This window comes from Bos taurus, chromosome 23, assembly GCF_002263795.3.
Source record: "Bos taurus isolate L1 Dominette 01449 registration number 42190680 breed Hereford chromosome 23, ARS-UCD2.0, whole genome shotgun sequence".
Taxonomy (NCBI): Eukaryota; Metazoa; Chordata; class Mammalia; order Artiodactyla; family Bovidae; genus Bos; species Bos taurus.
Window position 1 is genome coordinate 33,334,192 of NC_037350.1, and position 12,726 is coordinate 33,346,917.

Consider the following 12,726-nt stretch of genomic DNA (forward strand, 5'->3'; position numbering starts at 1 on the left):
AGCTTGGACAAAGCACCCCTTTACTGAAGTTCTCACCCCACCCCCCAGCCTCCCTGTCCCCGGCACTTTTTTTTTTTTTTTTTGTCCCCGGCACTTCTTAACCCACAAGTTCAGTTCAGTGGCTCAGTCGTGTCCAACTCTTATCCATACACGGATCCAACCTACACAAACAGTAGGCTCCTTTTCTTGCTATAGAACTACACACACACATGGTAGGGACTCAAAAATGCTAGGTTTTTCTCTACACCGCTGTATCCCTCAACTTCTAGCACAGCGCAGGCACCCAGCAGGCGTCCGTTTATAGAGTGACTGCTTGATACTTCCCCTTCTTGCCTCTAAAAGACTCACTTTCTCCAGTCGCTGCCGGACGCCGAGGGCAAAGCCCAAGGGATCCGCGAGCGCGCCAGGCCTACTTCGCCGACTCCGCTCCCTGCGCGGGGCTGCAGTTACTATGGAAACGGCGGGAAATAACAACTCCGTTCCCCCTGGGATGAGGGAGGCCCGCAGAGACAACGGCTGCGGGAGGAACAGCAGGAGCGACGCGCGGCCCCCGGCGAGTTCACCGCGGTGCCAGCCGAGCCGCAGCGCCGTGCCCCACCCCCACCCCGCCCTCCTGTGTCGGTAGGTACCCCGGCCGCGGGCGCCTTCCGGGGACCACCTCCACCACCCCCCCCCCCGCCCCCACGCCTTCACCTTGGGACTTGATTGCGCGCTCCTGTTCGCTGTGTTCAAAGGATGCCCACGGGAGCTTCGCTGGGGGCGGCGCAGGTCTTGGCTGCGGATGAGGCAGGGGCGAGGGGTCTCGGACGCTCGACTCTCCTCTATCTCAGTGCACTTTAGGCATATATCTCCCAGCGAGGAAAAAGCTGGGCAGTTTCAGCGCAAACCCTAATTACTTGATTTCGGGAACAAACAGGAGATTGAGAAGTGGGAGCCAGGAAAGAAGTTTCAGCATATTTACGATTATATAGTTCGTGCATGTGTATGTGTTCCCACCTCTCTCCCACCCAGGCGCACGCAGTCTGCCTGTTTCCCGCCCCTGGCGCAGCTCCGGTGCAGAGGTGGTTACACCTTGATTCCGCCGGTAGCGAGAGAAACAGGTGAGTGCGCGCACGGCGAGCGCTGATTGGTGGTGCAGACTCGGGTGAACTACTTGAACGTGCCGGGTGAGTCCTGCCCCGGCAGGGTCTCCGCCGGGTGGACGCCGGGCGCGCGCGGTTGCTTTGCGGTGACCCGCGCGGGCTTGTCTGTTTCGCGGTCGTTTCAGGACGCGACCCCGCGCCGCGCGTGTGCTGTGAGGCCGCTGGGGCAGCCGCGGTGCCTCCCCCCGGAGAAGCGAGCCGCGCGGGAGTCCCGAGGGGAAGATGAGTCGCACCAGTGCCAGGTCCGGGCACCTGTCGCAGCCGGTCGTGAAGAGCGTGCTGGTGTACCGCAACGGGGACCCCTTCTTCACGGGCCGCCGTGTCGTCTTCCACGAGAAGAAGGTGTCCAGCTTTGACGTCTTCCTCAAGGAGGTGACGGGCGGCGTCCAGGCGCCCTTCGGAGCGGTTCGGAACATCTACACCCCGCGGACCGGGCACCGCATCTGGAGGCTAGACCAGATCCAGAGCGGGGGCAACTACGTGGCCGGGGGCCAGGAATCCTTCAAGAAACTCAAGTGAGTCCGTCTGTCCCCACCGCCCATCGTTTCAGGGGTTGCTAAGGTGGAGAGGAGTAACCCCCACCTCGGTGGGCTCAGGGGCTGTGGCTGTGCGAGTTGATGGCCCTCAAAGCTCCCTCTGCGGTTGCATTAGAGGTTGAAACCGTGGTTGGAGAAGAAAGCTCACTTAGGGAGCAGTAGGAACAGACTTTAAAGGTGTGATGATGGATGAGAATCTTTAAAAAAAAAAGTATTGAATGACTAGCTATTTGGAAAGAGTAGCACATACGTCATGTTAGATATTTCGCATTTCATGTTCTTTTTCTCTTTCCACTTTTTTCTTGGGACCTATCATTTTATTTTTAATTTTGATTGGAGTATAGTTGATTTACAGTGTGGAAATCTATCAATTTAGTCGAAATAATGTTCTTAAAAATGACTCGGAAAAACTGGATACTGAAATGTCACCAGTGGAGAAAGTGCTCTCTGCACGTTCTCCTCACTGTTGAAATTCTTTAGACTTCCATTCCGAGTAGAACTGACCACGCCCCACTTTGTGCGGCCCCTCCTCCCACCACCTGTACATTAAGGGGATTGCCTCGATGCTTGGAAAAGTTTACTGGCTTACTGTATTTGTCTGCAAGCCGGTCACCGGATGCTTGATGGTTAAATCTTGAAGGACAGGGGTCGTTAGTGATGCTTGTCCCCAGTTCCTGGCTGGGAGCTCACTTACTGTGGGTGTTCAGTGCATTGGCAAACTGTGCCTTTGGTCTGTGAAGGGAACAGAGATAAGACACAACTTGTTCTTTGGGAGGTCACAATCTAACAGGAGATAGGCTATGTGCACACCAGTAATTTTAATGCAAAGTACAAAGGGGTGAGTGCAGTTAGAAAAGTAAAATTATATGGGGGTTGAGAAAAATTATTCCTCGTGGGGGTGGGTACTGTGGGACATGTAGAATTTAATATTCCATGGTGTTTTTTTTTTTTTTTTACAGTTGTACTGAGGTAGATTTCACATAACATAAACCACGGTGGTTTTAGTATATTCATAGAGTTTTGCAACCATCACCACAAACTAATGTTAGAACATTTCCATCACTCCCAGAAGAAATCCTGTACCTTCCCAATTTCCCCATCTCCCCTTCCTCTGGTAACCACTGACCAGTAGTTATTAGTTTTTCTGTCTCTATGGATTTATCTATCCTGGATATTTTATATACAGACAAACCTTGGAGATATTGCATGTTCTATTTCAGACCACTGCAGTAAAGTCAGTATTGCAATACAGCCAGTCACAGGAGAAGGAAATGGGAACCCACTCCAGTGTTCTTGCCTGGAGAATCCCAGGGATGGCGGAGCCTGGTAGGCTGCCGTCTATGGGGTCGCACGGAGTCAGACACGTCTGAAGTGACTTAGCAGCAGCAGCAGCAGCAGCAGTCACAGGAGTTTTTTGGTTTACGAGTATATATAAAAGTTGTGTTTAAACTATACTGCAGTCTGTTATGTGTGCATTACGTCTAAAAAAAGTACATGCCTCATTTAAAAAATATTTTATTGCTAAAAAATGCTAACCATTATCTGAGCTTTTAGCAGGTCATAATAGTAACATCAAAGATCGCTAACCACAGATCACCATAACAAATACACTAATATAAGAAGTGTGTAATATTGTGAAAATGACCAGAATGTGACACAGAGACCTGAATTGAGCAAATGCTGTTGGAAAAACGGCACTGATAGGCTTTCTGTATTCAGGGTGGCCACAAACCTGATTCAATTTGTAGAAAACCACAATATTGGTTAAGTGCAATGACACAAGGTCTGCCTGTAAAAGTAGTCATATGTGACTTTGTGTGTTTCTGTCTCCCTTCACTTCCTTCTTTCATGACTGAATAATATTCTGTAATATAGCTATAGCACATTTTGTTATCCTTTAATCCGTTGATGGATATTTGGTTGTTTCACTTTTGGCTATTATGAATAACCCTGCTATGAACAATTATGCATAAGTTTTTGCCGGGGACCAGCCCCGGCTGATCCAGGGTATTCGAAGGAGAGACGGCGTAGGCGAAGATCAGGAGACAATTGCTTAATTAAATGTTAATTAAGGATATAAAGAGTAATAGAATGAGGATAGCTCAGTAAAATTCAGTGAAGAAAAGAGGCTGAAATAAGGATAGCTCAGTGAGGAAATTCAGTGGAGAAAAGAGGCTGAATAATTCAGCCAGAAGGTAAGAGAAAGAACAACATGGGGAGACCAAGTTTCGGTGAACAAGGCCCGCACTTTATTTTTCAAAGTAGTTTTTATACCTTAAGTTATGCATAGAGGATAATGGGGGAAGGGGTAGAGTCTTGCAGCAAACCAGGCTTTCTTCCTGCAAACTTATCATATGCAAAAGCTTAGGTGATTTGCATCATCTTCTGGCCCGGAGGCCTGTTAACATTTTAAGACCTTTTCTTCAGAAAACTTATTTTTCTCTAAAGGTGATTGGTCAGGAGCCACCCTCCAAAAGCATTAGATAAAGTTGCATTCCTACAGAGCAAAGGTGTGGTGGGCTATAACAAGAAAAAGAATTAACTCAAGGGTCCCAGGTTACAAACATTAAAGCTACTACTTACACCAATTATATTAATCAATACACTGCCAGGGACACAGCAGGTAAGGGATATGGAGACTTAGCAGCAAACATTGGCCCAACAAGTGAAAATTCCTTCACCAATACAATTTCTAATCAATCTTTTAACTGCTCAAAGGAATCTGTATTTAGACAGTTTAGAACATCTCCTGCCTCTCACAGTTGGGAGGCTCTGAACAATCACATGTGGCCGGAAAAACCTATTCAGGCAGGCTAGAGGATTTCCAAAGGAGTTTGTAGGTTAAACACTGTCACACCCAGGAATTATTAACTGGAGCTGTAAGCTAACTCTTTTTTCAGAGAGGTAGTGGGGGACAGCCCCCCGTAAAGTCAGAGGTGTAGGTGAAAGCACAAAGCAGAAAGTAGGCAGACTCTGGTTTTGGGGGTATATGCTCGAGAATTTCCAGGGGGACTCCTGAAGCTCGATCCCGACTTTGCGTATGCCGAGCCTCCTTCCTCATGACCTTTGTCATGGGCGGAGTTCCTCACGCTGGCTACCGGCAGTGATAGAATTCCAGTTGAGCTATTCCAGATCCTGAAAGATGATGCTGTGGAAAGTGCTGCACTCAATATGCAGTATGCACTCAATATGCAATATGCCGGCTCCCAGCAAGTTTTCATTTCTCTTGGGTATATACCTAGGAGTGGAATTGCTGGATTGTATGATAACTCTGTAGTTAACCCCCCATAGTTTTTAATGTATTTTAATTAAAATTCACCTTGGGCCTCAGGATGGCCAAAAAATCTTTACCATAAAATCTGTGCTTGTGAATTCTGGTTTTAACTGTATAGAACTATTTCCCTAAATATCACTAAATTTGTGTAATATACTTCCTTATGTATTTGTTTAGGTTGAGTTCTAAGTATTCCGCTTTTTGTTATGCAGATATTCTTTTTACGGGAGGTGAGGGATGTATTTGGCTTTAATTTCCCTTCTCTGAAACCTCCTTTAGTATGCTTTGTCTAACTTTCTTAGAAAAGCGCTAAATGAAACTATGCTTCAAAGAAACTTAGAACTTAAAACTGAGAATCAGGAGACTTGAGATTGAGCCGTTTATTAGCTCAGTCTCGTTGTGCAGTTCAGTTGAGAATCCTTGTGAATTATCAGTTTCCTAACACAGAAAAGGAACATAACCATTCCTACCTCACAGGGTTATTGTAGAAAGTAAGTGCTGTGGATGTGAAGGTGTTTTGTAAGCACCAAAGTGTTCTGTGAATGCAAAGCATCTCGGTGTCCAGTCTCTTTCATCATATACTTCATTAATTTTTAAAGTTAAAACTTTCATATGAAGCAATTTCATGAGGATGGAAACCTGCTTCAGAATCTATTAACAGCTCAAAATTCCAGGCTCACTTTAATAATAATTCATATTCTCTTTTGTTTATTTAGCATTACCAACTCAAAAGATAAAAACAAGTATAGTTCCAAATCAAATAGAAAGTGCACTTCAAATCGTTCTTTACACACACACACACACACATATATAATAAGAGATTTACACGGCTGTTTTTGCTTTTCACTCACACACAAAAACCCCGAGTGTGTTATAACAGTGGCCATGGTTTGTTTTCCATGCTGACAGATGAATAATTTATTTATTTGTGTTAAAGTGGTAGTATCTATGGTTATAATGATAGGAGCCAAGAAGATTTAAATGCTGAATATATTTGCTGAATATACAACTAGCAGTTTTCAGTTTATATAACAAATTAGGAAACTGGCAGAACAAAGGAAAATCCAAACATATTGAGGGTAATTCATGTCAGGAAGACCCTGAATGATGCTGGGGGAGATAGAAATGCTGGAAAATATTTTTCAAATGAAAGTGATCAACTTTCTTCTTGAATATCTTTTACTCATATTTCTTCTAAAATTTTTGAAACCATGATTAAACTTCAGGTAGCTATCAAACTGTTTATTTTATAGAAGAGACATCTAGAGATTATTACTTTCCCCAAAGTTTTCCTTATGCATTTTGAGAAGTTGATCCTACTGCATTAATCTGGTGGATCTGAGATGACTTTCCTGCACATGACAGTTAGAATGTGTTGTTATTTTGTCAGAAACCAGTCCCTGAAGATTTCCAAAAGACCCATTATCTGCTAAACAGAGGGAGAATTTGCACTGTTTTATGCAAGTAATAACAGTTTATTTAAGGGAAATAGATGATGATTTCTAGAGGCATGATTGACTGAAGCATTCTATCCAAAAAACAACAAAATAAGATGTAGCCAAAATTAATTCTGATATAAGCTTTTTTGGGGGCATCTCAGCAATTCTGGTAGTTGAGGTAGAGAGTGTATCTTTCTATGGTTGTAAATTAAATGCTAGATTTATATTTATTTTTAATATTAAAACATTTATTTATCACCTTCTGTGTATGAAGCACAATGGGACCAGATCACAGTGATGGATATATAGCTTGGAAATTGACAAAGGTATAAAGCTTTTAGGTTGTGCTTACGCTATAGCTAAAGAATGATCAGTAGTTAATGTATATAGCAAGTAGTTATGGAATAATAGGGGTCTCCAGAGGTTAACTAGTTCACTCATCTGTCTCTTAGCTGAACCAGAGCCTAAACCATCCCACATGGCTGAGCATTTCTGGATCATTAAAGTGCTCTCCTAGGGAAAAAGCTTTCTCAGCCTTTCACAGTTGTTACTCTAATGCATGGCATCTGTACGACTCTCTTTGGCCTAAAGTCTGTGATTCATAGAACCATTAAGGAGCTTTATACACAAACTGCTCTTTGTATCGAAATGGATATAAAAATGAGAAATAATGTATATGCAGTAAGTAGCTAGCCATTGTGGGGGACAATGTTCCACGATAGAACTATGTATCTCTAAGGCTTCAATTTCATTCAGGTTTAGAGTAGACATGTGTCAGCTCTGAAAGCCATTCCTGTGACTCTCATGGCTTTAGATTAGTAGCTATTGACTTTTTTGCTTTTGGCTTAAGCATGTCCTATGGCTTGCTTTACTTTTTAATAATTAAAAAAAGAAATTTACACAGCTGATTCAAAAGTAATAAAAAGAACCCTTATTCTTTTTATTCCCCCCAGTTACTTGGACATAGGAGAAATCAAGAAAAGACCAATGGAAGCTGTGAGGACAGAGGTAATGCAAATAATAGTAACAGCACCGCTTTCTGTTTCTGATGCTGCTGTCTTAGAGATTTGGATGGCATCCTGATCGTAAGAGATGAACTGTCTAATGTATATGAATAGGACGTTACATGTTTTAAGGCAAAGATAACTCTTCCTTTGGACCATTAGTGGAAACAAACAGGCCGAGTAGTCGTCCTCAGGCATATAGGACAAGATACAACGTGCTCTTATTCTCCCATTTTCTAGCTGTATATTCTCTGGTTGGAATTTGTAGGAATTTTCCCTGTCAAGTGGGAAGAGACTCTTAGTAACCGTGATACCAGTCTTTGCCAAAACTACACCCCCCACCCTCATGCTAAACGACTCCCGACAGCTCAGTGTCTGAAATGACCAGGATCACCCTGACTGACCCGGAAGCTTTCAGGGGAGCGTGTTAAGACTTCCTGTAATATCAGGAAAACACCTCCATTTTAACTGGCATTCAAGTTCACTTGAGCGGTGGTCACCAAAAACTGGCATGAAGACTGGCAATGAGCCTTGACAAATAGATGTTCCTAACACTATATTCCACGTAGCATCTGGGACCCCTAGTGGAATCATCCCTGGTGGGTATTCTACTGGACGTATTCTTAGCTCATGGATGAAAAAATAGATTAAAAGCAAAGTTAAGGCAACAGCTTTAACTGTCCCAGTGAGAAGGAAAAAGATAGTTAAACCCAGACTTGGACTCTGTTCACCAGACCAGACTTCCCTTCTCCCATTTTGACCCCCACATTGTCGATTGCTCCTGGTGTGTTCCGCCAGTGAAGAAATGGCCAACAGTGAAAGGAGTTCTTCTTCTTTCGTAGTGTGGCGCCCCCGGGAATATCCTCAGCTCTCTCCATTTCCTCTTATACTGTGTTTATGCCAACAGGATCATATAGGTCTCTCTAGAAAAAAAACACATAGGAAAATATTTTAATTGTGCAGTATTTTTAATAATGTGAGGTTAAATTCATTATTTAAATAATTTGCGAGACGAGGTGGTAATCCCAGACATTGTTTAAATAATTAATATTATTTGTACTTTTGATTTTCAACGTGTGAAATAAGTTAATCCAATGTGTGAGAAGCTGACACAATATGTGAAAAGTTGAACATGAACGTGATAAGATTTATAGCTTAAAATAGACAAAAATAGAAAAATTTCAGGCAGTACTTATGTTACAGGGAGAGAATGACTGATGGTTAGAATCTGTAGCAAGTAGTAAAAAAAGACATTAGGAAATTAGTTCCGGATATAATTTTGTTTGAAGGCCACACGACTGGTTGAAGTAAGTCACCTTGCTTGAGGTTGGTGACTAAAGCCGACTTTCTGCAATAGAATTTAAAATGTGTGAGTTCCTAAAAAAAGTAGGAATGTATATTTATTCTGGATTCTAGTGCCTTTGATGAAGACATTATGCCTGGAAAATTTCAAGAGGTGTGCAAAAAAATTGGGGAATATACTTAAAAAAATATTAACCTTAACAGAAGAAGCATTCACAAGGACTCTATAGTTAATTAATTATTTGCTAATTGTTCTTCCACTTTGGAGCAGTAACTATTGATTTCTCTTTGGGCCGGTGCCCAGGCTACACAGACAAGGTTTTGATTTATGAATACACATGTTACATGTGACAAACCCACCTCTCATCTCCAACTAGATGTTAGCATCTCTCTCTGTTCTGGAACACCGCATCTCTCCCACTTTACTTCTTACTGGTGATACCTGCGCCTTCTTATTTCCTCTAACTTTGTGGGATATGCTGGAGCCTTTCACATCTCCATCCTTCCCCACACAGTCTTGCAAAGGGGAGCCAAAAAAGAGACATTTTGAGGATGCAAAGGAGATGGGAGGAAGAGGTAAGAAACTGTTTGTGACCTTCAGCACTTTCCTTTACCTACCCAAGTCCCCCTTTCTCTTTTGTCCTCCCTGGCCCGCTCTCCCCCAACCCCCCCACCAATCTTGCTTCCCTTGTGGCTCAGCTGATAAAGAATCTGCCTGCAATGTGAGAGACCTGGGTTTTATCCCTGGGTTCGGAAGATCCCCTGGAGATGGGAAAGGCTATCCATTCCAGCAGTCTGGCCTGGAGAATTCCATGGGGTCGCAAAGAGCTGGACATGACTGAGCGATCTGAACAATCTTTTTTCCCAGTCTGAACAGTGTTTTCACTTCCCTCACTGTGCATTTCTACTCTTTTTTTTTGCCTCACCTTTGCTTGGTAAGCCAGATCTTAGTTTCCCACAAAGGATCAAACCCATGACCCTGCAGTGGAAGCTTGGAGTCTTAAGCACTGGATCACCAGGGAAGTTCTATGCATTTCCAGTCTTGGTCTTCACAGAGACCCTCCTCCCCAATGTCCACACCACGACCACACTCCAAGCCTGCTTTGAGCAAAGGAACCCCTGCTTTCATTGTCAGAAAGGGAGAGTTTTGGGTTCTTGGCATCCAAAATGGGGAAGCTGAATGCCTTTCCCAATAGAGATCTCACTTTCACTGTTGGTTCTATAGCCTTATTGCTGCTGTTTTAGGTGGAGCATAGGTCAGAAAAGCTTTCGTGGGCTGCACTGAGAACCTCACTTTTGTCTGTGAAGTTCTTACTGAGCATAAACACCTCCCTTTTTTTCTACAGGTGATTTACCATCAAACTTATAGAGTTCAACAAGTTTGTGAGTTAGGGGATGATCTATGTTCAAAGTCTGAGAACGAACTTGACAGAATCTGGCCTTTCACAAATATAGATTCTATTTTCTCCATCTAAGGTGGTGATTTCCTTTCAACATTTGTGTCTACTGGAAAAAAAAGCACACCTAGTAAAAAACTGTTGATAACCACCATTCTTTGGAGTAAGTTAACACATTTTCAATCACAGAGAGGGACTCAGAGACAACTTAGAAATGGGAACATGAATACATGGAATTGGAGAGTTTAGAGTTGTTTCAGGGAAGAAATTTCAGTGCAGTAGTAGCACAAACAATGTTTATTCAAAGATGTTTAAATATGAAGAGTGAGTAAAACTATTTACTCATCGAAATTGGGGGCATTTCCCTCAAATCTGACATATTTCATATTGTTTTAAGTTTTTGGTGTTGAGGCTGCATGATAAAAGTCACCGCATTAAGGTAAATGATTCCATTTTTCTAACTGCTTAAAATGTATTAATTCTAATTCTTCTCAGTGCATGTTATAATTGGGCTTTCCAGGTGGTTCATTGGTAAAGAATCAACCTGCTGATACAGGAGACCCAGGTTCGATCCCTGGGTCAGGAAGATCCCTTGGAGGAGGAAATGGCAACCCACTCCAGTATTCTTGCCTGGAGAATCCCATGGAAGGAGGAGCCCAGTGGGCTACAGTCTATGAGGTTGCAAAAGAGTCAGACTCAACTTGGTGACTAAACAACAACTATAAGAACAACAACAACATGTTATAGTAGAAGGACCTTCACAGTTTTGTAGAATGTGTGGCCCTGGGTCCCAGCTGTGGTGGCTAGATTTTCACACGTGGAAGGAAACCCAGCCAATGGGTGCTCGGAGTCAGTAGCATTCCTCCCCTCTTCCCAGAACACCAGAGTCCATAATATGATTTGGTTGTTCGTTAGATGGTCAATAATTTAGACACGATGGTATCCACTTGCTGACTGCAAGTCACGAAATGAGGCATGCCACCTTGACGTCCTAGGGTCTGTTGTGGTTTCTGCCATTACTTTTCTATTCCATGAGGCTCATTGTTGAAAAGACACTAGAAGGACATCTAGTCCTTCTCTATACCCATGTTACTGAGACAGAAAAAGGCAGAACTTGAATGCATCCATTCCACTAACCTGAAAGAAGTATGTGGTCTTATTTGGCCAACACTTTTTGTAGCAGGAGGGAAGGAGAGAAAGCAGGAGGATAGATGGAGAAGAAAAGGAGATGGGAAAAAGAAAAAACCAAAAGGTGGCTGGTGGTTTGCACCTGCTCCAAAGTTGGGCAGTGCTGTGGGTTTTGAGCCAATGCCCTTTTCTTTGGAGAAGGCGACGGCACCCCACTCCAGTACTCTTGCCTGGAAAATCCCATGGATGGAGGAGCCCGGTAAGCTGCAGTCCGTGGGATCACGAAGAGTCAGACATGACTGAGCGGCTTCACTTTCACTTTTCACTTTCCTGCATTGGAGAAGGAAACGGCAACCCACTCCAATGTTCTTGCCTGGAGAATCCCAGGGACGGGGGAGCCTGGTGGGCTGCCGTCTATGGGGTCGCACGGAGTCGGACACGACAGAAGCGACTTAGCAGCAACAGCAATAGTCCTTTCCTTTCCTCTCTACACACAGCTCTTGCTTTTACTAACAGCCAACTCAAGAGATCTTCTAGGCTCTCCTTGGACTCCTGCCTCTATTCCCCTGTCATTGTGTTGATCTGTATTTTCATCTTTCTTCCTACTTTCCCTGTATCAGTGGTTTTAATGAAGACTGTTCTCATCTTCTGACCTTGGTGTTCATCTCTTTATTTATGTCCTCTCAGTCCTCTCTTTGCTTCCTTTCACCTCCACTCTCTGCCTGGTTTTAGATTTCATTCTGTGCTTCCATGTTCCAGCTTCCCCCTTGCCTCTGTCAGGGAAGCAAGCAGTCTGCGGAGCCCTCCGACCCCCTGCACTGGGAGCCTCTGGTCTGCATGTGGACACCTTTCCTCTTCCTTACCAGCCCACATTGTCCTTTTAGCCTTTTGCCTTAACTGAAGGACGTTCTTGTTTTTCTACTTTACCCACTTAGCTTTCATGTGATCACACTCCCATACTGTGCAGCATGGTAGGCAGAGGGCAGGGAAGCAAGATTAACAGGACATACATAACCTCTTCAGTTCAGTTCAGTTGAGTCGCTCAGTCATGTCCAACTCTTTGTGACCCCATGAACCATAGAATGCCAGGCCTCCCTGTCCATCACCATCTCCCAGAGTTTACCCCAACCCATGTCCATCGAGTTGGTGATGCCATCCAACCATCTCATCCTCTGTTGTCCCCTTCTCCTCCTGCCCTCAATCTTTCCCAGCCTCAGGGTCTTTTCAAATGAGTCAACTCTTCACATCAGGTGGCCAAAGTATTGGAGTTTCAGCTTCAACATCAGTCCTTCCAATGAACACTCAGGACTGATCTCCTTTAGGATGACTGGTTGAATCTCCTTGCAGTCCAAGGGACTCTCAAGAGTCTTCTCCAACACCACAGTTCAAAAGCATCAATTCTTTGGCACTTAGCCTTCTTCACAGTCCAACTCTCACATCCATACACTGGAAAAACCATAGCCTTGACTAGACGGACCTTTGTTGGCAAAGTAATGTCTCTGCT

General features: G+C 43.9%; 1 protein-coding gene across 4 annotated transcripts in view; it reads left to right on the forward strand.

The window, feature by feature from the left end:
* Window positions 1-449: 449 nt before the first annotated feature.
* Window positions 450-12,726, forward strand: part of DCDC2 (doublecortin domain containing 2) — a 150,891-nt gene continuing 138,614 nt past the window's right edge. Inside the window, exons 1-4 of one of the 4 annotated variants that reach the window (XM_059880647.1) lie at window positions 450-621; window positions 1,012-1,100; window positions 1,268-1,657; window positions 7,345-7,399. In XM_059880647.1, coding sequence (XP_059736630.1) covers window positions 1,365-1,657; window positions 7,345-7,399 — 348 coding nt within the window. In that variant the 5' untranslated portion in view covers window positions 450-621; window positions 1,012-1,100; window positions 1,268-1,364. Of the gene's footprint in view, window positions 622-739; window positions 1,101-1,267; window positions 1,658-7,344; window positions 7,400-12,726 lie in introns of those variants that run through there. The other 3 variants (XM_059880650.1, XM_059880649.1, XM_059880648.1) reach the window with 3 other exon arrangements.